The 24,852-nt window shown below is 47.6% G+C and overlaps 3 protein-coding genes and 1 long non-coding RNA gene across 6 annotated transcripts; 2 read left to right on the forward strand and 2 right to left on the reverse strand.

Annotated features, from left to right (window-relative positions):
- Positions 1 to 520: 520 nt before the first annotated feature.
- LOC309333006 (uncharacterized protein) lies at positions 521 to 6,744 on the forward strand. The gene is made up of 4 exons (XM_081846433.1): positions 521 to 1,086; positions 2,349 to 2,424; positions 3,621 to 3,696; positions 6,380 to 6,744. The coding sequence occupies exons 1-4, from the start codon at positions 655 to 657 to the stop codon at positions 6,543 to 6,545; spliced, it is 750 nt and encodes a 249-aa protein (XP_081702559.1). The 5' UTR covers positions 521 to 654; the 3' UTR covers positions 6,546 to 6,744.
- LOC309333041 (uncharacterized protein) lies at positions 6,505 to 13,355 on the reverse strand. Its single transcript, XM_081846486.1, has 4 exons — positions 12,831 to 13,355; positions 10,210 to 10,306; positions 8,800 to 8,848; positions 6,505 to 7,429 (listed from the first exon to the last, which is right to left on the reverse strand). Exons 1-4 carry the CDS (start codon positions 13,086 to 13,088, stop codon positions 7,297 to 7,299), a joined length of 537 nt encoding a protein of 178 aa, XP_081702612.1. The 5' UTR covers positions 13,089 to 13,355; the 3' UTR covers positions 6,505 to 7,296.
- LOC309333097 lies at positions 6,505 to 24,852 on the reverse strand. Its single transcript, XR_014152377.1, has 2 exons — positions 24,355 to 24,852; positions 6,505 to 6,782 (listed from the first exon to the last, which is right to left on the reverse strand). It is a non-coding gene; the product is annotated as an uncharacterized lncRNA (long non-coding RNA).
- CCDC194 (coiled-coil domain containing 194) lies at positions 14,493 to 22,186 on the forward strand. Of its 3 annotated transcripts, none has more exons than XM_081846449.1 (6): positions 14,493 to 15,217; positions 18,011 to 18,107; positions 19,053 to 19,185; positions 20,803 to 20,889; positions 21,915 to 21,958; positions 22,006 to 22,186. In XM_081846449.1, exons 1-5 carry the CDS (start codon positions 14,888 to 14,890, stop codon positions 21,922 to 21,924), a joined length of 657 nt encoding a protein of 218 aa, XP_081702575.1. In that variant the 5' UTR covers positions 14,493 to 14,887; the 3' UTR covers positions 21,925 to 21,958; positions 22,006 to 22,186. The 3 variants fall into 3 exon arrangements, with proteins under 3 accessions (XP_081702575.1, XP_081702576.1, XP_081702574.1); XM_081846450.1 differs by having other exon boundaries at positions 20,803 to 20,874; XM_081846448.1 differs by having other exon boundaries at positions 14,494 to 15,217; positions 20,803 to 20,935.

A 24,852-nucleotide genomic window follows, 5' to 3' on the forward strand; every position in this document is an offset into this window, starting at 1 on the left:
GACCCCTTATGCTGCGTTTAGAACCAGAATTGCTTTTGCGTAGAAACTGTTTCTCAGGCGGCTGGTCCTGGCCTTTATAACCCTATACCTTCTTCCAGAAGGCAGAAGCTGAAAGAGATCATTTCCGGGCTGCGCACTATCCTGCGCTATCTCTGCCGCTTTCTTATGGCGCCTGGAAGTGTAGATTTGGCCCAAGGTGGGAAGAGTGCACCCAATTATTCTCTCCACAGTCTTTACAACCCTGGACAGCATTGTTTTTTCCCTGGCCGTGCAGCTCCCAAACCACACACACAGACCATAGGTTAATACACTAATACACTTAATACGATTTAAGTGTTGCAGGGGGAAAAAACCCCAATCATTCAGTTTGTACAACACACATTCATAAGGACTCAATACTGGCTCTTGGATAAGGGGAAAGGGAGCAGCTTTTTCTTATAATAGTGCTTTCCAAATAAATAAATAAATGCAGTGGCCTGGTTCAGTTTCGATTCCTCTCGGCTGCTGGATTTCACAAATTCCCGGAAACGGAGGGAGGAGGGAGGCCCAAATCTTGTTGCTGGAGAGAGCCAGGAGAAATCACTCTTTGAGATTTGAAAGCTGGTGTTTCGAAAGCTCGAGTCGAAAGCTGGTGTTTCCCAACTTGCCTTCCCCATGGATGAACTGCAGCGGGCCATTCGCAGATCCCTAGAAGATCTGAAGATCAAGTGGATCACTTCCACTAAGACATGGAGCAAGACCCATTTCTGGTGTGCAGCTGCCATCGTCCTCCAATTCCTTCTATGGATCACTATGCTCCTTTCGGATAAACCGCAGGCAGTTTTGGAGCCAGAATGCGACCGAACCCAACTGCTGGGCAAGGTGGCATCTCTCAAGGAACAACTGGCAGCTGTGAAAAAGGAGATGGAGAAAGGGAAAATGGAGAGCGACAGGCAACAGGCCGCTACAAACCGGACCCTCAGGAAGGCCAAGATGGCTTTGGAGAAAGCGATTAAGGGAAGCTATAATCTGCAGACCCAGCTGGTGGCTGCCAACCAGAGCCTGGGCGAGACGCAACAGCGCTGGGAGTCCTGCCAAGCTCAAATGGTAAAAATAAGGGATCTTCGAAGCTGGAAGGGGCTCCTATAATAATAATAATAACAATAATTTATTATTTATCTGGGATGCGGGTGTCGCTGTGGGTTAAACCACAGAGCCTAGGACTTGACGATCAGAAGGTCGGCAGTTCGAATCCCCGCAATGACGGGATGAGCTCCCGTTGCTCGGTCCCTGCTCCTGCCCACCTAGGAGTTTGAAAGCACGAAGTGCAAGTAGATAAATAGGTACCGCTCCGGCGGGAAGGTAAACGGCGTTTCCGTGCGCTGCTCTGGTTCGCCAGAAGCGGCTTAGTCCTGCTGGCCACATGACCCGGAAGCTGGACGCCAGCTCCCTCAGCCAATAAAGCGAGATGAGCGCCGAAACCCCAGAGTCAGCCATGACTGGACCTAAGGGTCAGGGGTCCCTTTACCTTTATTATTTATACCCCACCCACCTGGCTGGGCTTTTCCAGCCATTCTGGGCACCTCCCAAGAGAATATTAAAAAAACAATAAAACATCAAAAATTAAAAGCTTCCATAAACAGGGCTGCCTTCGGATGTCTTCTAAAAGTCAAGTAGTTTATCTCCTTGACATCTGGTGGGAGGGAGTTCCACAGGGCGGGCGCCACCACCAAGAAGGCCCTCTGCCTGGTTCCCTGCAACCTCACTTCTCGCATGAGGGAACCGCCAGAAGGCCCTCAGGAGATGGACCCCGGTGTCCAGGGTGGACAGTGGGGGTGGAGACGCTCCTTCAGATATACTGGGCCATTTAGGGCTTGAAAGGTCAGCACCAACACTTTGAATTGTGTTCGGAAATGTCCTGGGAGCCAATGTAGGTCTTTCAGGACTGGTGTTATATGGTCTCCACTCCCAGTCCCCAGTCTAGCTGCCGCATTCTGGATTAGTTGCAGTTTCTGGGTCACCTTCAAAGGGAGCCCCACGGAGAGCGCATGGCAGTAGTCCAAGCGGGAGATAACCAGAGCATGCACCACTCTGGCCAGACAGTCTGTAGGCAGGGAGGGTCTCATCATGCGTACCAGATGGAGTTGGGAGACAGCCATCCTGGACACAGAATTGCCCTGCGCATCCATGGACAGCTCCTTCAGTTCTATTGGGCCTTTGAGACTGTTTAGGGCTTTCAAGGTCAGCACCAACACTTTGAATTGTGCTCAGAAACCTCCTGGGAGCCACTGTATGGTTATATGGTTGACGTGAACCAGAAATCCCCTCCAGGCACGATTTTCAAGGTATTTTTTTCCCTCCTGCTATAGGACAGCATGAAAGGAAAAACCGCGTCTCTGGAGAAGGAAAGGAACAATCTACAGCAGGAGAACCAGAAGCTCCGAGGTGAGAAACCAGCAGAGATGGCATCGTGGTGACGGCTGAGCAGCACGATGCTTTGGGTTGTCCCTAACCCATAATAAGTCCAGCTTCCTCCCTCCCACTGAATGGGCTGATCCAATGCTTCACTGCGAAGCCCACCATAAGAGTGTGAAGGCAAAGATGCGCAAAGGAAGCCGTGTTTCCGCCAGGCAAAAACCAGAGGTTTCCACATCTGTCCCAGTTCATTATATTTACTTACTTTTAATAATAATAATAATAATAATAATAATAATAATAATAATAATAATAAATTTATACGATGCTAATTCATAAAGAAAATATCATCTCTATCTCTCTCTATCTCTTTTTCTTTCTTCCTTCCTTTCTTCCTTTCTTTCTTTCTTTCTTTCTTTCCTTCCTTCCTTCTTTTTCTTTCTTAATTTCTCTTTTTTCTCTCCCTCGCTCCCTCCCTCTTCTCTTTCTCTCTCTCTTTTCTCTCTCTCTTCTTTCTTTCTCTTTCTCTCTCTTTTCTCCCTCTCCCTCTCTCTCTCTCTCTCTTTCTCTCTGTTTTCTCCCTCTCTCTCCCCCTCTCTCTTCCTTCCTCTCTTTTTTCTCTCTCTCCCTTTTCCTTCTTTCCTTCTTTCTTTCTTTCTTTCTTTCTTTCTTTCTTTCTTTCTTTCTTTCCCTCCTCCCTCCCTCCCTCTCTTTCTCTTTCTCTTTCTCTTTCTCTATATACATAAGATGACATGGAATCAGCTAACTATCGCGGGGGAACATATTCTTCATGGCACCTTTGCAAATGGCGGACGGTCTGGAAATTTTGATAAATAAACCCGTTTTGCAACGGTGTGGCGTCAAACAATTTCGGTTGCAGCTGCGCTCCCTTGGGGCTCAGGGGTTCTGGGCTTTGTCAATTCATACAAGGCCCTTGAGGCAAAAGCAGTGTGTGCATCGTGGAATTGTAGAGTACGAATGGGCACCCCAGCGGTCATCTAGCCCAACCCGTTGCAATGCAGGGATCTCGGCCAAAGGAGCCGCGGCCAATGGCCTGGGGAGATTTCCGGGGGCCAGACAGAGAGTCCATGGGGGCCACATTCCTCCCACAGGCCTGGTATCCCCCATTCCTGGCCATGCAGGGAGAGAGAGTGAGATTTCCAAAAGTCATCTGTCGAGGTGGAATAGATGGGAAATCTGAAAGATGTTTGCTTTCTTTTTCAAAGGGAAAATTGACGGCCTTGTGCAGCAGCTGTCCAGTAAAGAAAGAGAGTTGGAGAGCTGGAGGAATAACCAGCAATGGTAAGAGCGTCTAGGGTGAGTTCATATTTGTTTTTGCATTTCCTGCTGGGCGGGTCGAAGTTTCATACAATCCCCCAGGGCCGGATTTAGGTTTGATGAGGCCCTCAGCTCCTGAAGGTAATGGGGCCCTTTCTGTGTCCAGCTGTCCTTTGTCAACAACAAATTGTCGCTGTTTTTGTGTGTTGAATATATGCTATATGGTAGTTTACGGACCTCATAGTATCTCAAGACATTAGCCCATGTTGCCGTGCAACCAGTCCATGCAGAATGTAGGCACCCTATATATAGGTAAAGGGACCCCTGACCATTAGGTCCAGTCGTGGCCGACTCTGGGGTTGTGGTGCTCATCTCGCTTTATTGGCCGAGGGAGCCGGCGTACAGCTTCCGGGTCATGTGGCCAGCAGGACTAAGCCGCTTCCTGCGAACCAGAGCAGCGCACGGAAACGCCGTTTACCTTCCCGCCGGAGTGGTACCTATTTATCTACTTGCACTCTGAGGTGCTTTCAAACTGCTAGGTTGGCAGGAGACCCTATATATAGAAAGGAGCAAAACAGTGATATTTGAGGGAGCAGGCTAGCAGGAGGGGCCCATGACTTACATCACAGGAGCCGACACAACACAAAACACTGTTGCTATATGTAGGTTCTGTTTTATACCTTTTTTTATCTCATATTTTGGAAATGGACATCCAGGTTTTTTTCCCTTTAAATTTTTTGGGGGCCCCAATCCAGCACTGAATCCAGCATCCCAAAACCCTAAAAAGAGTACAGCGGTCCCTTGGTTCTCAAACGCCTTGGTACCAAAACAACTTGGAACCCAAACAAAACCCGGAAGGAAGTGTTCCAGGTTGCGAACTTTTTTCAGAAGCCGAACTTGCTCCGTTTTGAGTGCCACGCTTCCAATTCAAGTGTTAATCTGAGGTCTGTCTGCTTTTTTGCTATTTATTTTGTGTTTTTGTTTTTGCGGCTCTTTTTCGTTTTGTTTTCGTGTGGAACTGATAGATTGATTGTGTGACTGCAGTACATTGCTTATTGCTTTCATTTTATGGATCAGTGGTCTCATTATATAGTAAAAATCCATGTTAAATTGCTGTTTGGGGGGTTGTTTTTAAAAGTCTGGAACGGATTAATCCGTTTTGCATGACCGTCTATGGGAAAGCACGCCTTGGTTTTGGAACGCTTTGGTTTTGGAACTAAATTTCCGGAACGGATTAAGTTTGGCAACCAAGGTACCACTGTACTTGATGCCTCGCAAGCTTGTTAAAATGTATTTAAAAAGGATCTAGATTATGCAGGAATTGTGTCAAGGGGCGGAGGGAACATTAATGCACATGTGGTGGCCATGGAAACAAGCCAAAGATTATTGGGAAATGATCTATCAACCAACCAATAACAGCAATTGATACTTATTTATTATACCATCTATACATCATTTTCATATAGTTTTCTTTCAGCAGAGAACAGTCAGTAAATTTCAAATCTACCTTCCACAGCTTTCCCCAGTCCTCAAATTGTATAATGTGTCCTATACTAAAGGTAAAGGGACCCCTGACCATTAGGTCCAGTCGTGACCGACTCTGGGGTTGCGGCACTCATCTCGCTTTATTGGCCGAGGGAGCCGGCGTACAGCTTCCGGGTCACGTAGCCAGCAGGACTAAGCCGCTTCTGGCAAACCAGAGCAGCGCACGGAAACGCCGTTTACCTTCCCGCCGGAGCGGTACCTATTTATCTACTTGCACTTTGACGTGCTTTTGAACTGCTAGGTTGGCAGGAGCAGGGACCAATAAACGGGAGCTCACCCCGTCATTGCAGGGATTCGAACCACCAACCTTCTGATCAGCAAGTCCTAGGCTCTGTGGTTTAACCCACAGCACCACCCACGTCCCTTATTGTGTCTTATAAGGAGGACCCAATTCAATGGACCGCATTCTCTTAGATTTCCCTTTGCACAGCAGACGTCGCCAACTGATGCTGAGCAAAATGTTGGAACTCCGGCCCATAACTACGAGAAGAAGCCAAACGAGGTTTCTCCTGGCAGACCGGGACAAAGATATCCCTGCCTTAGTAGCTTCCTCTTTAGCCACAATTCTACCCAAAAGGGTTATCCTTTCGGAAAATAGACAGGGCGTAGCAGAACATTCATATGCACACGACCATGTTGTTGTTGTTGAGTCATTTAGTCGTGTCCGCCTCTTCGTGACCCCCTGGACCAGAGCACACCAGGCCCTCCTGTCTTCCACTGCCTCCCGCAGTTTGGTCAAACTCATGCTGGCAGCTTCGAGAACACTGTCCCACCATTTCGGCCTCCATCGTCCCCTTCTCCTTGTGCCCTCCATCTTTCCCAACATCAGGGTCTTTTCCAGGGAGTCTTCTCTTCTCCTGAGGTGGCCAAAGTCTTGGAGCCTCAGCTTCAGGATCTGTTCTTCCAGTGAGCACTCAGGGCTGATTTCCTTCAGAATGAAGAGGTTTGATCTTTTTCCATGCGACCATATTGTGTCCTTATAATCCTTGATAGCTTCACCCTCGTCCTTTTAATGATCCCAGTGACTTGAAATGTGTTATATTGTGATGCCAATAAAGGTTCTTGATATTTGATTTGATTTTATTTGATTTGATTTGGGACTGCATCGCCCCAGAGGTAGCCCGAGTGACCCCATATTTCCTCAACCGCTTTGTCTTTCCAGGTTTCAAAACCAGATGTCAGAGAAACGGCAGAATTACCACCAGCAGAATGTCGCCGTTGACATAACCGAGAGCCCCTGGTTGATGGTTGTTGTGTCTTTCCTCCTCCTCCTCCTCTTCCTCTTCCTCTTCCTCCTCCGAGCCTGTGTTGTCTGCCTATGCCAGTGAAGTGAAGTTGCTATGGCAGATATGTACATTCGAAGCGTAAAAAGCGACTTCTTTGGGAAAAGAAGCATGATCCAGACCCCCCCCCCCCGGAAAAAAAAAACTTTAACTCGTCATATATCATTTACCAGAAAGCCTTCACCTCTTTACAAGGTCCCCACATGTGGTAGAATAAACCTTCCCTTTCTTTACATTTCCAACACTCACTGGTTCTTGTCTTGTACATTTTAGCAAGCTTAGCTGGTGTTAGTGAGAGCTGGACAATCAAGAAGGCTGATCACCGAAGAATGGATGCTTTTGAATTCTGGTGCTGGAGGAGACTCTTGAGAGTCCCATGGACTGCAAGAAGATCCAACCTCTCCATTCTGAAGGAAATCAGCCCTGAGTGCTCACTGGAAGGACAGATCCTGAAGCTGAGGCTCCAAGACTTTGGCCACCTCATGAGAAGAGAAGACTCCCTGGCAAAGACCCTGATGTTGGGAAAGATGGAGGGCGCAAGGAGAAGGGGATGACGGAGGACGAGATGGTGGGACAGTGTTATCGAAGCTACCAGCATGAGTTTGACCAAACTGCGGGAGGCAGTGGAAGACAGGAGGGCCTGGGGTGCTCTGGTCCAGGGGGTCACGAAGAGGCAGACACGACTAAACAACAGCTGGTGTTAAATACCATCTGTGCATCATTTTTAGGCTAGGGCTTAATACGTTGGCGATCTGTCGATTTGAACGATGGCGGGCATCTCTGCCTCTCTGGCTCCTCAAACCAGGAGTACCACGGCCATTGTGAGCCCCAGAGATGCCAGGTCACCATAAAGAGCGATTCCACTGCTGGCTAGAAGCCTCCTTTGCTGCTGCTGCCGAAGATGGGCGATGATTTCTTCCTGGTGTTTGCTGTGATGGAGAGAGGCAGAAAGCAAGAAATCAGCTCATGAAGAAAATGCCTTTCCAAACGGTGTGTCAAATCAGTGCATCGTCTGTGTCGCACGATACGTGCCCGATTCTCTCACAAGGGGTCCGTCTAACCTACGGTTCGCTAGTACAGTGGTACCTTGGTTTTCAAACGCCTTGGTTTCCAAACACTGAGAACCCGGAAGTAAGTGTGTTCCAGTTTGCCAATGTTTTTCGGAAGCCGAACGTCCAACATGGCTGTCGGCTATTGTTTCCAGGGTGCCTGAGCCAATCAGAAGCCGCGCCTTGGTTTTCGAACATTTCGGAAGTCGAACGGACTTCCAGAATGGATCAAGTCTAGCGCTTTTGTCTTTGCTCTTTGTTTTGCGTTTTTTGTTTTTGAGGCCTTTTCGGTTCATTTGTTTTTGTGACTGTGTGGAACCTAGTTCAGCAACTGATTGATTGATTGATTGATTGATTGATTGATTGTTTCTCCCCTGAAAATAGGGATGTCCTAATCCGTCCCCTTCAATGTTTCTCCCATGAAAATAGGGACGTCCTATTCCATCCCCTCCAACGTTTCTCCCCTGAAAATAGGGACGTCCTATTCCATCCCCTCCAACGTTTCTCCCCTGAAAATAGGGACGTCCTATTCCATCCCCTCCTATGTTTCTCCCCTGAAAATAGGGACGTCCTATTCCATCCCCTCCAACGTTTCTCCCGCGAAAAGAGGGAAGTCCTATTCCATCCCCTCCAACGTTTCTCCCGTGAAAATAGGGACGTCCTATTCCATCCCCTCCAACGTTTCTCCCGTGAAAAGAGGGACGTCCTATTCCGTCCCCTCCAACGTTTCTCCCCTGAAAATAGGGACGTCCTATTCCATCCCCTCCAACGTTTCTCCCCTGAAAATAAGGACATCCTATTCCATCCCCTCCAACGTTTCTCCCGTGAAAAGAGGGACGTCCTATTCCATCCCCTCCAACGTTTCTCCCCTGAAAATAGGGACGTCCTATTCCATCCCCTCCAACGTTTCTCCTGTGAAAAGAGGGACGTCCTATTCCATCCCCTCCAATGTTTCTCCTCTAAAAATAGGGACGTCCTATTCCATCCCCTCCAATGTTTCTCCCCTGAAAATAGGGACGTCCTATTCCACCCCTCCAACATTTCTCCCCTGAAAATAGGGTCGTCCTAAATAAAAGCAGGGCATTCTGGGATCAAATCAGAAACCGAGACGGCTTCTGTCAATCTGGCGCTGTCCCTGGAAAATGGGGACACTGTCCCTAACCTCACCAGAACAGAACCAGGTCCCTCATTGCTCACCAACCCGCCCCCAACAGCACCTTCCTCCTAAGTCGGACATGGGTCTCACTTACGTTACACCTTGAAGCATCTGTGTCCAGTTTTTCAGGAGCGTGACCTCGTCTGCGAAATGGGAAAAAGAGGGCCATTTTCATCCCCCCAAAACACAAAGGCCTGAGTGGCAAAACACCTGTTTTTCATGCCGAAGGCTCCGCCATTTGAATGGCAATGCCCATCAACTTTCAAATAACCTTCAAATATTTTATTGGTGTATAACTTTTATGTAAAACTGATAGAGATAGATAAATAGATAGAGATAGAAAGAAGATGATAGATAGATGATAGATAGATAAATAGATAGATAGATAGATGATAGATAGATAGATAGATAGATAGAGTAGATGATAGATAGATAGATAGATAGATAGATAGATAGATGATGGATAAAAAATAAAAAAAATGTTCAGCAGCACCTTAGAGACCAACTAAGTTTGTTCTTGGTATAAGCTTTCATGTGCATGCACACTTCTTCAGATAGATAGATGATTGATTGATTGATTGATTGATTGATTGATAAACTAGTTCAAATATATGTTGGAAGTGTAAGTTAAAGGAGGGGACATTTTATCATATGTGGTGGGATTGTAAGGTAATTAAAAAAATTTGGGAAATGATATACAACGAATTGAAGAAAATGTTCTATTTAACATTTCTTAAAAAACCGGAAGCATTTATGTTAGGGATTGTAGGGAAAGATCTGCCAAAAAAGCTGAAAATCTGTGGGGGGAGGGAGGAAAAATGGGGGGCGGGGAATAAGGATGATATGTTTCTGGATAATATATTTTATTTTAATTTTGAATAAAAAAGTTATTTTAAAAAAAGATGATGATGATGATGATGATGAAGATAGATAGATAGATAGATAGATAGATAGATAGATAGATAGATAGATATAGATAGATGATAGATAAAGATAATAAATTTTTATTTGTACCCAGCCCTCCCCAGCCAGAGCCGGGCTCAGAGCGGCTAACCTCATATAGATAATACAATATACATGAAAACAAGCAATCAATCGATTAAAATGAATCCCAAAATTAATTAAAATTAAAGTTAAAACTGGGCAAATGAGAATCTTCAGGTTAAAATTGAAAGCGGTTAATACCCGCCAGGACCAACTGTTTCCACTGATATTATAAGGACCTTAGATAGATAGATAGATAGATAGATAGATAGATAGATAGATAGATGATAGATAGATAGATGATATAGCACTTGGGGAGGTTGCTGGGTAGAGCAGGTGAGGGGTGTGACTTAGGAAAGGGGTGTGGCCTAGGGAGAGGCCCCTGAGGGCCACATGGAGAGGTCTTGGGGGCCACCGAGGCTGAGGTCCCAGTTCTGCACTCTGCTCCTCGCCGCCCTCCAGCCCCAAACCACCTCTTCTTAGGATTTTCCCAAACCTTTTGGACATCCCTGAATCTCACCTTCCAGGCCTTTAATTTCCAGTTCCTTCAGGCGCAATCGGGTCTTGATCCGGGTCATTTCAGAGCTCAGGCTGGAGGTGTTGGCTTCTAGAGCTCTCTGCTCCAAGGCAAGACATCAACAACGAGAAAAAAAATTAGAAAAATATTACAAGGCACAAGAAAATCAATAGAAAACGAGAGATAAAATCAGTGGGAACCAGGAGGAGAATCAGCTTCCCAAAATAAATTTACCTCGCCCCTTTACTGCAAACGCCTTTAAAAAATAAATAAAATTAAGACCATTTTATTTCAGTAAACATTTTCAGGATTTTATGTTTTCTGCTGCTGTTTTAAATTGCTGTGGGTTGTTTGTTTTATACTGAATTTTATATTTATCCTTTCTTGTTTTGCTTTTTCTGCAAACTGTTCTGTATGACTTGTTTTTATTATTGCTTGTTAGCTGCCCTGAGCCCGGCCTTGGCTGGGGAGGACGGGGTATAAATAAAAATTATTATTATTATTATTATTATTATTATTATTATTATTACTGTACTTTGTTTTAAAAAGAAGTAGTGGGGTATGCGTAAGAGAAATAAATAAAGCTAGGCGCTTTGGAGTCCCACTTATATCCGCACCCTTCCCAAAAAAGGAAAGCAATGCCAAAGATCGACCACGCCGTAATGATCGAAGACGAAAAAGCCACAATAGCTATAAAAGAAACAGCTTATATCGAATAAGGCAATATTCAACGATCCATTGGAATGGTAAACAGTCAAATTAGGTAAAGGTAAAGGGACCCCTGGCCATTAGGTCCAGTCGTGGCCGACTCTGGGGTTGCGGCACTCATCTCGCTTTGCTGGCCGAGGGAGCCGGCATACAGCTTCCGGGTCATGTGGCCAGCATGACTAAGCCGCTTCTGGCGAACCAGAGCAGCGCACGGAAACGCCGTTTACCTCCCCACCGGAGCAGTACCTATTTATCTACTTGCACTTTGACATGCTTTCGAACTGCTAGGTTGGCAGGAGCAGGGACTGAGCAACGGGAGCTCACCCTGTTGCGGGGATTCGAACCGCTGACCTTCTGATCGGCAAGTCCTAGGCTCTGTGGTTTAACCCACAGCACCACCTGCGTTCCTCAACAGTCAAATTAAATATCAGCAAAGAACGATGACAATGAAGAATTACCGAAAGGATAGGGGAGAGGAAAACTTTGGTTAGTGCTTCTTCTCAAAGACAAAAATCTTGAAGACTTTTGCGGTGGAAGCAAAGGCACAGAGCTCTGGTTTTGTCTTGCAAAGGGTTTGGCCACAATCCTGCGCTTGGTTACCCAGGGATGCTTTGGTTCAGGAGGGCTTACTCCTGGGAAAGCGAAACTGGGATCGCAGCCATGAAGCTCAACCCTTTGCATGTTTGCGTGGAAACACATTTTGTTGTTGAACAAGAGGGCATTGATTAACGATTTTGACATATTGTCTCACCCCTGGATGCACATTGACAACCGAGGTTAACACTGTCCCCCAACCCTATACAGTGGTACCTTGGTTCCCAAATGCCTTGGTTCCCAAACGCCTTGGTTCTCAAACGCCTTGGTTCTCAAACGCCTTGGTTCTCATACGCCTTGGTTCTCAAACTGCAAAAACCCAGAAGTGAGTGTTCCGGTTTCCTAACATTTTCCGGAAGCCAATCGTCTGACGCAGCTGTCGGCTATTGTTTCCGGGGCGCCTGCACCAATCAGAAGCCGCACCTCGGTTTCCGAACATTTCGGAAGTCAAACAGACTCATGGCGGCTAACAGCAGTAAAATTACAATAATGAAGAAGAACTGAAGGCAGCCCTGTTTAGGGATGTTTTTAAAGTTTAATGCTGTATTGTGTTTTTAATATTCGGCAAGAAGCCGCCCGGAGTGGCTGGGGAAACCCAGACAGATGGGCGGGGTACAAAAATTATTATTATTATTATTATTATTATTATTATTATTATTATTATTATCTGATTGATTGGTATTAGTAATTGTATTATAATTTGGCATTGTTATAGGCAAAGGCACAGGACCCCTTTATGGTTAAGTCCAGTCAAAGGCAACTATGGGGTTGTTGTCATTATTGCAGGTAGGTAGTCGTGTTGGTCTGCCGTGGTCGAAACAAAATAAAATAAATAAATGAAATGAGAATTTTTTAAAAAAATTCCTTCGAGTAGCACCTTAGAGGCCAACTAAGTTAGCCTCTGGTATGAGCTTTCGTGTGTATGCACACTTCTTCGGATATTATTATTATTATTATTATTATTATTATTATTATTATTATTATTATTATTATTATTATTATTCCTTATAGTTGCTCCTTGCAAACACCCGGAACCCTTCAAATTTTGAGAATCAGCCAGATTTGCAAGTTGGGGTTGGATAATTCCGATTGCAACCGCCTATATTTTCCGGTTTCGCAGATATTTTAGCAACAAAGACTTTACGCATAACAAATGGACGTTTCCTTTGGCTTCACTCTGCCCGCCCCTCTCTTATTTTGCCTCTTCTTGCGACCGAGTATCCAATTCCAACCAGTTTACAAACTTATCCGTTACATTTTCTTCCGATTCCCTTTCTCTTTCTTTTTTTCCATCCCATCCTGCGATTTTATTTGCGGCTTACCGTGCGGTTCTGGCACGACTCCCAGCGCTTCGCGGCGGCTTGCAGGGTCCGGTTCACGGTTCCCAGGGAGGCCAGGCTGCTGGTGCCGTTGCTGCACAAGCCCCAGTTCCCTGTCTCCGTTGCCCTTTCGGGGTGCGCAGCAAAATGCGCCAGCCCGGCCACCAAGATGAGGATGGCAGCGAACTCCAGCGCCGCCACGGCGACCCAGAGTTTGCGCTTCCCCCAGCGGAGACTGGGAGAGCTTTCCTTCTCTTCCATGGTTTGGAGTGGGTGCAAAGTGTGGGGGGGGGAGGTAACCCAAAACCCAAAAAGCGGTTTGGAGGGTCTTCCCCACCCTTCTCCGAGAGCCCAAGGGAGTTGGAACGGAGGGCAACCAAAAGGCCGGGAAAGAGAGCTCACCCGTTCCCAAAGTTGCGCACGGATAAACAGGTCATTCTCCGGAGAGGAGCTGCGTATCCGAGTCCGACTGAATTTGGAAGCGATCCTGCTTCCCGCTGAGCAAATCTGAAAGGAAGAGGAAAAGCAGGAGGGGGGAGACCAGGAGGCAGGGCTACGGAATAGCAGCCTTCCTGGTGTTGCTTTGTGTAATGCATTATTATATTATTATTATTATTATTATTATTATTATTATTATTATTATTATTATTATTATTATTAGCTGCCACGTGGGGGATTCTTGAATGAAAATAGGGACGTCCTATTCCATCCCCTCCAACGTTTCTCCCCTGAAAATAGGGACGTCCTCTTCCATCCCCTCCAACGTTTCTCCCCTGAAAATAGGGACGTCCTATTCCATCCCCTCCAACGTTTCTCCCCTGAAAATAGGGACGTCCTCTTCCATCCCCTCCAACGTTTCTCCCCTGAAAACAGGGACGTCCTATTACATCCCCTCCAACATTTCTCCCCTGAAAATAGGGGCGTCCTATTCCATCCCCTCCAACGTTTCTCCCCTGAAAATAGGGACGTCCTATTCCATCCCCTCCAACATTTCTCCCCTGAAAATAGGGACGTCCTATTCCATCCCCTCCAACGTTTCTCCCCTGGAAATAGGGACGTCCTATTCCATCCCCTCCAACGTTTCTCCCTTGAAAATAGGGACGTCCTCTTCCATCCCCTCCAACATTTCTCCCCTGAAAATAGGGATGTCCTCTTCCATCCCCTCCAACGTTTCTCCCCTGAAAAGAGGGACGTCCTATTCCATCCCCTCCAACATTTCTCCCCTGAAAATAGGGATGTCCTCTTCCATCCCCTCCAACATTTCTCCCCTGAAAATAGGGACGTCCTATTCCATCCCCTCCAACGTTTCTCCCCTGAAAATAGGGACGTCCTATTCCATTCCCTCCAACGTTTCTTCCCTGAAAATAGGGACGTCCTATTCCATCCCCTCCAACGCTTCTCCCCTGAAAATAGGGGCGTCCTATTCCATCCCCTCCAACGCTTCTCCCCTGAAAATAGGGGCGTCCTATTCCATCCCCTCCAACATTTCTCCCCTGAAAATAGGGACGTCCTATTCCATCCCCTCCAACATTTCTCCCCTGAAAATAGGGACGTCCTATTCCATCCCCTCCAACGTTTCTCCCCTGAAAATAGGGGCGTCCTATTCCATCCCCTCCAACATTTCTCCCCTGAAATAGGGACATCGTAAGAAAAAGCGGGACATTCTGCAATCAAATCAGAAACCGGGACGGCTTCTGCCAATCCCTGGAAAAAGGGACACTTGGAGGTTCTGATATCAGTATATCACGATATTTAGCTGCTGATACGTCCCGGTGTTGAAAACAATATATCGGCCCAGCCCTAGCACTTAGCAGAGGTCAAATTACTTGGTGATTTTTTTAAAGGGCTGGATATAATTTAAGGGCTCAGAGGCGAACCCATCAACTCCTGGCGGAAAAAAAGGCCACAAATAGCTCCCTTGTGGTTTTCTTCCCTGCGGCCTGTGGTGAGCCACAAATGAAGGGTTTGTGTGATCGTAAGGAAACCCACGCGATTATAGCGAGAGGAGTGCGGCCAACAGCGCAGACTCTCTCCTGCCAGGAAGGAGAAGAAGGAGAAGAATGGATCCCTCGGCCGTCAAAGCCACCCTGAAGGTCCTGGGCTTGTGTGCGGTCCTCCTTCTGGTCTTGGCCGCCGTGACCGTATCCGTGGCCGTCATGGCGTGGCACTCAGAAGCGGCTCGGCAGCTCAGGAGGTGCCGGGAGCAGGTGGCGAACGAGACGGCGGCTCTGGGGGACAAGGTGGCCGAGCTGGAACGGGAACGGGCCAAGCGCGAGAAGCAGCTGGAGAAGCTGGCCCAGCGAGAGAAGGACCTGCAGAAGCAGCTTGGCCAAGCCAAGGAGAGCACGAAGAGGCTGAACGCCACGTTGATGGGCTGCTTGGAGAACGTGGTATTTTGGGCTCGGGTGGGAGGGGAACGTTGTAGTCCCCATTTCCAGGGGAGAAACGTTGGAGGGGATGGAATAGGACGTCCCTATTTTCAGGGGAGAAACGTTGGAGGGGATGGAATAGGATGTCCCTATTTTCAGAGGAGAAACGTTGGAGGGGATGGAATAGGACGTCCCTCTTTTCACGGGAGAAACGTTGGAGGGGATGGAATAGGATGTCCGTATTTTCAGGGGAGAAACGTTGGATGTTATGTGCTGGCTGTGCACGGATCTGGGCTCCAGCTGTTTACCCCTGGCCTAAAGAACCCTAAACCCTTTTTTTTGGAAACTCTATTTTGAGACAGTCCGGTGCAGAGACAGCTTATTCCGAGTCTCCGCCACGCCTATCCAAAGTTCTTTTTTCGGGCAGACGTATAATTTTTATCCGCCTCCAGGTACGCTCTGCAAGGCCACTCAGCCCCAGCTTCTCAAAAAAACACATCCTACCACACGGTCACTGGCCCGGCTGGACGAAGGCCAAGATTCAGGGACCTTGAGAGCCTTTGTGGTCCTCCTGGAGAAATATAAACAGACACAATAGCCGCCTTTTCCTGGGAAAAGCCCAACTCTGGAAAACGAATCGCTCACCTCCATTGTTCTCCTTCAAGCAATTTCCTTTTCAGCTGGTGGAGGTTGTAGGGCAGGAAAAGGGGGCTTGGGGAGGGTTTTGTGGGGCCTGAGTCCATTTCCTCTGCCTGCGATTGTCCCCATTTCTTGAGGTTTTGCAGAAGCATCCAAATTTTGTCCGTTTTTAGTTTTGTGCCGACTTTCCCGTGCTCTCCTGGGCATCGGCAAACCGTCAGTCGCGTCCTAGTCAAGAGCTCATCACGACAGACAGAGCCTCTTTCACAGAATGGCAGAATTGGAAGGGACCCCAAGTTTCATCTAGTCCAACCCCCTGCCCAAAGGGTGAATTTACAGCTTTGCTTTGCCATTGTTGCAAGCATTCGTGGTTTGCATTCAGTTTTTCCTTCGGGTGGCACTGTGGGTTAAATCACAGAGCCTAGGACTTGATGATCAGAAGGTCAGCGGTTCGAATCCCCGCAATGACGGGGTGAGCTCTCGTTACTCAGTCCCAGCTCCTACCAACCTAGCAGTTCGAAAGCACATCAAAGTGCAAGTAGATAAATAGGTACCGCTCTGGCGGGAAGGTAAACGGTGTTTCCGTGCGCTGCTCTGGTTTGCCAGAAGCGGCTTAGTCCTGCTGGCCACATGACCCAGAAGCTGTACGCCGGCTCCCTCGGCCAGTAAAGCGAGATGAGTGCCGCAACCCCAGAGTCAGCCACGACTGGACCTAACGGTCAGGGGTCCCTTTACCTTACCATCAGGTTCTCCGGAGATGTCAACAACTTTGGTTGGACCAATCCTAAGAAAAGATAATAATAATAATAATAATAATAATAAATTTTATTTATATCCCGCCCTCCCCAGCCGAAGCCGGGCTCAGGGCGGCTAACAACACTAAAACAGTACAACATTATAAAACATTATAAAAATGGATTAAAATGAATTAAAATCAAAATTGATGGCAACCATAAACTAAAGTTTTGTAAAGATTGCCAGAGGAGGGAGTCAGGCTGCGCCCTGACCAACGGCCAGGTGGAACAGCTCTGTCTTGCAGGCCCTGCGGAAAGATGTCAAGTCCTGCAGGGCCCTTGTCTCTTGTGAGAGAGTGTTCCACCAGGTTGGAGCCGCAGCCGAAAAAGCCCTGGCTCTAGTTGAGGCCAGCCTAACCTCTCTGTGGCTTGGGACCTTCAAGATGTTTTTATTTGAAGATCGTAAGTTCCTCTGTGGGGCATACCAGGAGAGGCGGTCCCGTAGGTACGAGGGCCCTAGGCCGTATAGGGCTTTGAAGGTTAAAACCAGCACCTTAAACCTGATCCTGTACTCCACCGGGAGCCAGTGCAGCTGGTATAGCACCGGATGAATGTGATCTCTAAGCGAAGACCCCGTAAGGAGTCTCGCTGCAGCATTTTGCACCCGCTGGAGTTTCTGGGTCAGTCTCAAGGGCAGCCCCACGTAGAGCGAGTTACAATAATCCAGTCTGGAGGTGACCGTCGCGTGGATCACAGTGGCTAGGTCAGGGCGTGAGAGGTAAGGAGCCAACTGCTTAGCTTAGCGGAGATGAAAGAATGAAAGATGAGCAACTTTTGGGTAAAGGTAAAGGGACCCCTGACCATTGGGTCCAGTCTTGGCCGACTCCGGGGTTGTGGCGCTCATCTCGCTTTAGTGGCCGAGGGAACCAGCGTACAGCTTCCGGGTCATGTGGCCAGCAGGACTAAGCCGCTTCTGGCGAACCAGAGCAGTGCACGGAAAGGCCGTTTACCTTCCCGCTGGTCCGGTACCTATTTATCTACTTGCACTTTGACATGCTTTCGACCTGCTAGGTTGGCAGGAGCTGGAACTGAGCAACGGGAGCTCATTCCGTCGCAGGGATTTGAACCGCTGAGCTTCCGATCGGCAAGTCCTAGGCTCTGTGGTTTAACCCACAGCGCCACCCGTATCCCCAGGGGTTCCTTTACCGTTACCTATTTTTTTGGGTGGCCCCAAGAGAGGCCCTAAGCTAGAGCTTGTTTAGCTTATATGTAAATCCGGCACTGGCGACGGCAGACCCTCCCCCCCTTGCCTGTTTCTTCAAAGGTGGGGCGTGGCCACAGGTGGGAGGGTGCTGTGTGGGCGTGGTCTATACAAGGGGCGGGGCTACAAGTCCAGGACCCACATCGTAAGAGATGCTGCCCCACTCTGTCTCTCTTGCAGACCCTTTTGGATGCCAACCTGACAGAGCTCCACGGCAAGATGTTCACACTCCAGGCTGAAGGGGTGGAGATGGATGGTCGAAACAGCGCCCTGCTGGGTAATAACAATAATAAGTGCAATAATAATGATTTATCACTTGTACCCCACCCATCCGAGTTGCGGATGTTACGAGGGCAGAACAAACGAAAGGTCATTTGCAATGATTTCTTTATAGGTCTTGTAGTAAGGGCAAAGCTTACTGGGAAACGATCTATAATGAATTGAAAAAGATGTTAATAATGAATTGAAAAAGATGTTAATAAGTCAATGGTAATTCCCATTGTGAGCTTTTATAACGGTTGTTTTCCCATAGCGTTTTTTTATATCTGTGTAGATCCAGCCTGGACCTCTCTCCCTGGAGAAGGTAATAATAATAATAATAATAATAATAATAATAATAATAATAATAATGGCCAAAATTGGAAGTCAATGGTAATTTCCATTGTGAGCTTTTATAGCGGTTTTCTTCCCATAGGGTTTTTTTTATAGCTGTGTAGACCCAGCCTGGAACTCTCTCCCGGAGAAAATAATAATAATAATAATAATAATAATAATAATAATAATAATAATGGCCAAAATTGGAAGTCAATGGTAATTTCCATTGTGAGCTTTTATAGCGGTTTTCTTCCCATAGGGTTTTTTTATAGCTGTGTAGACCCAGCCTGGAACTCTCTCCCGGAGAAAATAATAATAATAATAATAATAATAATAATAATAATAATAATAATAGCCGAAATTGGAAGTCAATAGCAATTTCCGTGGTGAGCTTTTATAACCGTTTTTTTCCATAGCGTTTTTTTATATCTGTGTAGATCCAGCCTGGAACTCTGTCCCCGGAGAAACTAATAAGCTAATAATAATAATAATAATAATAATAATAATAATAATAATACTTTCCCCTTACCTTGTTGGAGAAGTGGTGGGTTTGGAGGAAGCCTGGAAAGCTTTTTCTGCATTGTGCCATTGTTCTCAAGCCTGTCTCTCGGCCCTTTCCCGCTCGCAGCGGAGATGTCCCGGTGGCGGCAGCAGGTGGCCAGCTTGGAAGAGCGGCTGGAGGCAGCGGCGGGAGAAAAGGCCGCGGCCGAGGCGGAGAGGGAGTACTGTGAGGCGCGGCAGGCAGTGCTGCAGCAAAGTGTGTAAGTCGAGTCTCCATGGCACTTTCGACTGTTGCAGAGAAACAAATCACAGAATCTAACACAAAGGTCAGCACCCTAAGGCCCATGGGCCGGAAGCAGCCCATGGGGGTCGCTTAACCGGCCCATGAGCTGCTCCCGAACCTAGCTGGCAGCTCGGCGAGTCCCCGTTCAATGCGCTAAACCAGCGCGGAGCAGGGACTCTCTTCCGCAGCTCCGGAAATCGCTTCTGCGCATGCACAGACGCTGGAAATCGCTTCTGAGCAGGCGCGGTTTTGGGCGTCTGGGCGTGCACAGAAGCGATTTCTGGCGTTGCACTGCCCCTGATCTAGCAGAGCAGTCCTAGCTAAAAGCTGGTCAAACGAAGAAGGAAGTCAAAACGTGAGAAGTGTGCTGTGTGACTCGTCCTTTTGTTACCTGGGCAGGTGAGGCCACGCCCATCTTCGATCCCATGCAAAAGGAAGGATGCTCCAGCCAGGAGGAACAGGAAGTTTTGACCGGCTGGACTAAACATTCCCTCGCATGTCTTCTCTAGCATTGCAAGGAATGTTGTACTTGACTGCCTCTCATGGATCACGTCCCATACAGTAGCTCCTCAAATCTTTCTAAATATATATATCTTGTGGGAACGTTCAGGGTGGCAGGAGAGGATATATTGTTTATTCATATCCTTCCTAATCTTGCGCTAGCAAGTTCCTTTACTTAGCAGAGTTTACACCCCCTTTTTACTTGCACAGCAGATGGCTGGTCGCAGGCTCGTGTGAGCCTCTCACTATTATACAATTCAGTCTGTCTTCAGATTCAATTGTGTGTTCCTGGTAAGCTCCTTTGAGTCCCTCTTAAAAGAATAAAGACCCCACAATCTTATTCAAAGTCAATAAAGGAAGTTTACTCACATCAGTTCACAGTTGGATCCCTGAAGGCAGACTTAGTTACAAATATGTACATGTGGATCTGCCCCATATGGGGGAATAATCCCAGTACTACTTCTAGCAGAGCAGTCCTAGCTAAAAGCTGGTCAAACAAAGAAGGAAGTCAAAAAGAGGGAGGTGTGCTGCGTGACTCGTCCTTTTGTTACCTGGACAGGTGAGGCCATGCCCACCTTCTGTCACATGCAAAAGGAAGGACGCTGCAGCCAGGAAGAACAGGAAGTTTTGACCAGCTGGACCACACATTTCCTCACATGTCTCCTCTAGCATTTCCCAAGGAATCTTTCTTCCTTTTGGAAACCTTAAAACCCCATTTGCACCAACCCTAAAAAACACGCACCGAGGTCGGAAGACAAAAGCGAGCGGACCTGAAAACAAAAAACAAACATCAAGCGTACCTGAAACCAGCAGTTTGAGATTTTTAAAAGGGAAATTGCCTGTTAAAATCTTATTTTTCATGCAAAAGGAAGGATGCTCCAGCCAGGAGGAACAGGAGGTTTTGACCAGATGGACTAAACATTCCCTCGCATGTCTTCTCTAGCATCGCAAGGAATGTTGTACTTGACTGCCTCTCATGGATCACATCCCACATATATTGGTGATAATTTGATGTAGAGATAATCTGTCGGGGGGGTCTCGTCAGTCCTCCTCCCCCTTCCTGACGTCTCTTTTTCGCCTTTTATCTCCCCAGGCACGGCTACCTGTCCGAAATCGCCTCCCTCCACCGTCGCCTTCAGGGGCGTCCGTCCTCCTCCGGCCGCAGGTGCCCCCCGTTCCGGTACTTATTGTGGGGGCTGGCGATCTTTTTCATTCTTGACCCTCTCGTAAGTTTTCAGAGCCGAGAGGGTTCCCCTGGGGCGATCCCTTGCTCAAAAGGGTGGCAATCACCCTGCCGCGAGAGAAAGATTTGGCATCCGTCACTCCGGCTTGACTTAACCCGGCGCAGTCAAAAGTATTCTGCCCCCCCCCATTGCGAATCAGGTTTATTTATCGAAATTTGCAGGGTTTGAGCTGTATGCAAGGAGCAAATTGAAAAACGGAAGCTGTAGCTCAACGCAAGGGATGCTTCAAGGTAAAGGTAAAGGACCCCTGACCATTAGGTCCAGTCGTGGACGACTCTGGAGTTGCGGCACTCATCTCACTTTACTGGCCGAGGGAGCTGGCGTACAGCTTCCGGGTCATGTGGCCAGCAGGACTAAGCCGCTTCTGGCGAACCAGAGCAGCGCACAGAAACGCCGTTTACCTTCCCGCCAGAGCGGTACCTATTTATCTACTTGCACTTTGACGTGCTTTCAAACTGCTAGGTGGGCAGGAGCAGGGACCGAGTAACGGGAGCTCACCCCGTCCGTCACTGCGGGGATTCGAACCACCGACCTTCTGATTGGCAAGTCCTAGGCTCTGTGGTTTAACCCACAGTGCCACCCAACCCACAGCGCCACGGAAGCCGTAGCTCAACGCAAGGGATGCTTCAAGATCTTCCCCCAAATTCAACTGGAAAAGCAACTTCGCTTCATGCAAACAGCTCAGAGTCTGAGCATTTTGATAATCAACCTGATTTGCAATGGAGGCTGAATAATTCCAATTGCGACTGCAGAACATCATGGATGGTGGATGGGAAGTCAATGGAATGTCTTTGGGGAAACGTGTGGAATTTAACAATTAAATAGATAAATGTTTTTGTTTTTTTAAAGGGAGCCTACATATTCCATGTTGCTAGTTGCTGCTGGTTAATATAAAATTGAATTGCTTCTTCTGTGTTTTTGTTTTAACTCGCTTTCATTCATTTTGTTGTTGTCATTTCAGGAAAGGCTGATCTTTCTCCTCTAGAGCAACTTACCCAATGCCTTCGACATGATGAGAGGTTTTGCGGACCCCTTCCCCCTCTCCCCCAACCCGTTCAAAGTCACAGATAAAGGCCAAATTCAGATGCAGCTTTGGGGAAATTGGCAGTGGGGAGACACAGATTATTAAACCAGATTGGAATTATAGAACTGTAGAGTTGGAAAGGACCATCTAGAAATGCAGGAATATTCTGGGATGATTCAGATCTGTCAGATCACAATTTAAATAAATTTAAATAAAAAAAATTAAATTAAATTTAATGTTCAAATAAAATGCTGTTCTCTGACCCAACCAAGTAAGTCTGCATTGTTGTGGTTTTTCCTCTTGATGTTTCCTTCTCCCTTGCAGAAGCAAGAAGCACAACATTAAAAAGATTCCTGGTGGATCGCGATTCTCTGCTGCAGGCCTGCTTTGTTGTTGTTGAGTCGTTTAGTCATGTCCGACTCTTCGTGACCCCCTGGACCAGAGCACGCCAGGCCCTCCTGTCTTCCACTGCCTCCCGCAGTTTGGTCAAACTCATGCTGGTAGCTTCAAGAACACTGTCCCACCATCTCGTCCTCCGTCGTCCCCTTCTCCTTCTGCCCTCCATCTTTCCCAACATCAGGGTCTTTTCCAGGGAGTCTTCTCTTCTCCTGAGGTAGCCAAAGTCTTGGAGCCTCAGCTTCACGATCTGGCCTGCTTAGATCTGAGTAAAAGGCGCTTGGATTTTTTCCTTGGGTTACTGGAAACAAAAACACCGAAAGAAAAAACCTGGATGTTTTGTCAAATGCCCGGACAGAAATTTTAATCCTGAAAAAGAGGACGTGTCTGGGAGAAATAGGATATATGGCAACCCAATGCCCTATCTTCTTCTTCCTCTCTGGCGATCCCTCGTAGCCGAGTAAGATTGTCTTCGAGAAATACAGTCTTAACAGTGAGTCCGTAAGTGACTGTGGAGGCCAATTCTGGATCCCCACGTCCTTCCACAGTGGGGACATAGGTTTCTGGGCAGGAGTTGATCCCGGTGAGGGTTTGCCAAGCGTGCCTTCCTCTTAGCACGTTTCTCCCTCTTGTCCTGAGTTTGAGCATCTTCAACACCCACGACACCTTTGGTCAAGGCTGTTCTCCAACTGGAGCACTCGCAGGCCAGTGTTTCCCAGTTGTCGGTGTTTATACTACATTTTAAAAGATTTGCCTTGAGAGAGTCTTTGAACCTCTTTTGTTGACCACCAGCATTATGCTTCCCATTTTTAAGTTCGGAATAGAGGAGTTGCTTTGGAAGACGATCATCAGGCATCCGCACAACATGACCAGTCCAACGAAGTTGATGTTGAGGAATCATTGCTTCAACACTGGTGATCTTTGCTTCTTCCAGGACACTGGCATTAGTTCGCCTGTCTTCCCAAGTGATGTGTACAAATTTTCAGAGAGACTGTTGATGGAATCTTCCAAGGAGTTGGAGATGGCGTTTATAAGTGGGCCATGTTTCAGAAGTGTACAGTAAGGTTGGTAGTACAAAAAGAGAACATCTGGAAACCCCATACCCTATAGCCTGATCTAACAGGGGTCGTGTGTTGGATGCTGGTGGCGCAGTGGTCTAAACCACAGAGCCTCTTGGGCTTGCCGATCAGAAGGTCGGCGGTTCGAATCCCCGCAATGACGGGGTGAGCTCCCGTTGCTCAGTCCCTGCTCCTGACAACCTAGCAGTTCGAAAGCACGTCAAAGTGCAAGTAGATAAATAGGTACCACTGCAGCGGGAAGGTAAATGGAGTTTCCGTGCGCTGCTCTGGTTTCCGTCATGCGCCAGAAGCGGTTTAGTCCTGCTGGCCACACGACCCGGAAAGCTGTCTGCGGAGAAACGCTGGCTCCCTCGGCCTGAAAGCGAGATGAGCGGTGCAACCCCAGAGTTGCCTTTTGCTGGACTCATCCAGGAGTCCTTTGCCTCGTGAGTGCAGTTTATGAGTTGACCACAAGGGAGCAGCATATGATCACTTCATCTTTAGGGATGAAGGAAATTTGGCTTTCTCTCTCCATTTCTGCTTTGCAAAGCCCAAGTGTGCATTTCTCCTTTTCATACGTAATTGCACCAAGCACATTTCCCCAAGCTTGCACACACTGTCAGCACCCATGTATCTTGAGAGATGATGGAGTGCTCCTCCGGGGGGGGGGGGGGGGAGACAAAAAACTGTGAAAGCAGAACCAATGTGACTTTCCCAGGGTACAATCCTGGGCCATGTGTCCGGGGGTCCCAGGCTGCCCAGATGACAAAAAACCCCTCTCAGCTGCTTTAGGGAAACTAGAAGGGGAAGAAATGGAGGCAGTGAGAGATTTTACTTTCTTGGGCTCCATGATCACTGCAGATGGTGACAGCAGCCACGAAATTAAGAGACGCCTGCTTCTTGGGAGAAAAGCAATGACAAACCTAGACAGCATCTTAAAAAGTAGAGACATCACCTTGCCAACAAAGGTCCGTATAGTTCAAGCTCTGGTTTTCCCAGTAGTGATGTATGGAAGTGAGAGCTGGACCATAAAGAAGGCTGATGGCCGAAGAATGGATGCTTTTGAATTCTGGTGCTGGAGGAGACTCTTGAGAGTCCCATGGATTGCAAGAAGATCCAACCTCTCCATTCTTAAGGAAATCAGCCCTGAGTGCTCACTGGAAGGACAGATCCTGAAGCTGAGGCTCCAAGACTTTGGCCACCTCATGAGAAGAGAAGACTCCCTGGAAAAGACCCTGATGTTGGGAAAGATGGAGGGCAGAAGGAGAAGGGGACGACAGAGGATGAGATGGTGGGACAGTGTTCTCGAAGCTACGAACATGAGTTTGACCAAACTGCGGGAGGCAGTGGAAGACAGGAGGGCCTGGCGTGCTCTGGTCCAGGGGGTCACGAAGAGGCGGACATGACTAAAAGACTAAACA

Source organism: Podarcis erhardii (assembly GCF_964252035.2).
Source record: "Podarcis erhardii genome assembly, chromosome: 18".
Lineage (NCBI taxonomy): Eukaryota > Metazoa > Chordata > Lepidosauria > Squamata > Lacertidae > Podarcis > Podarcis erhardii.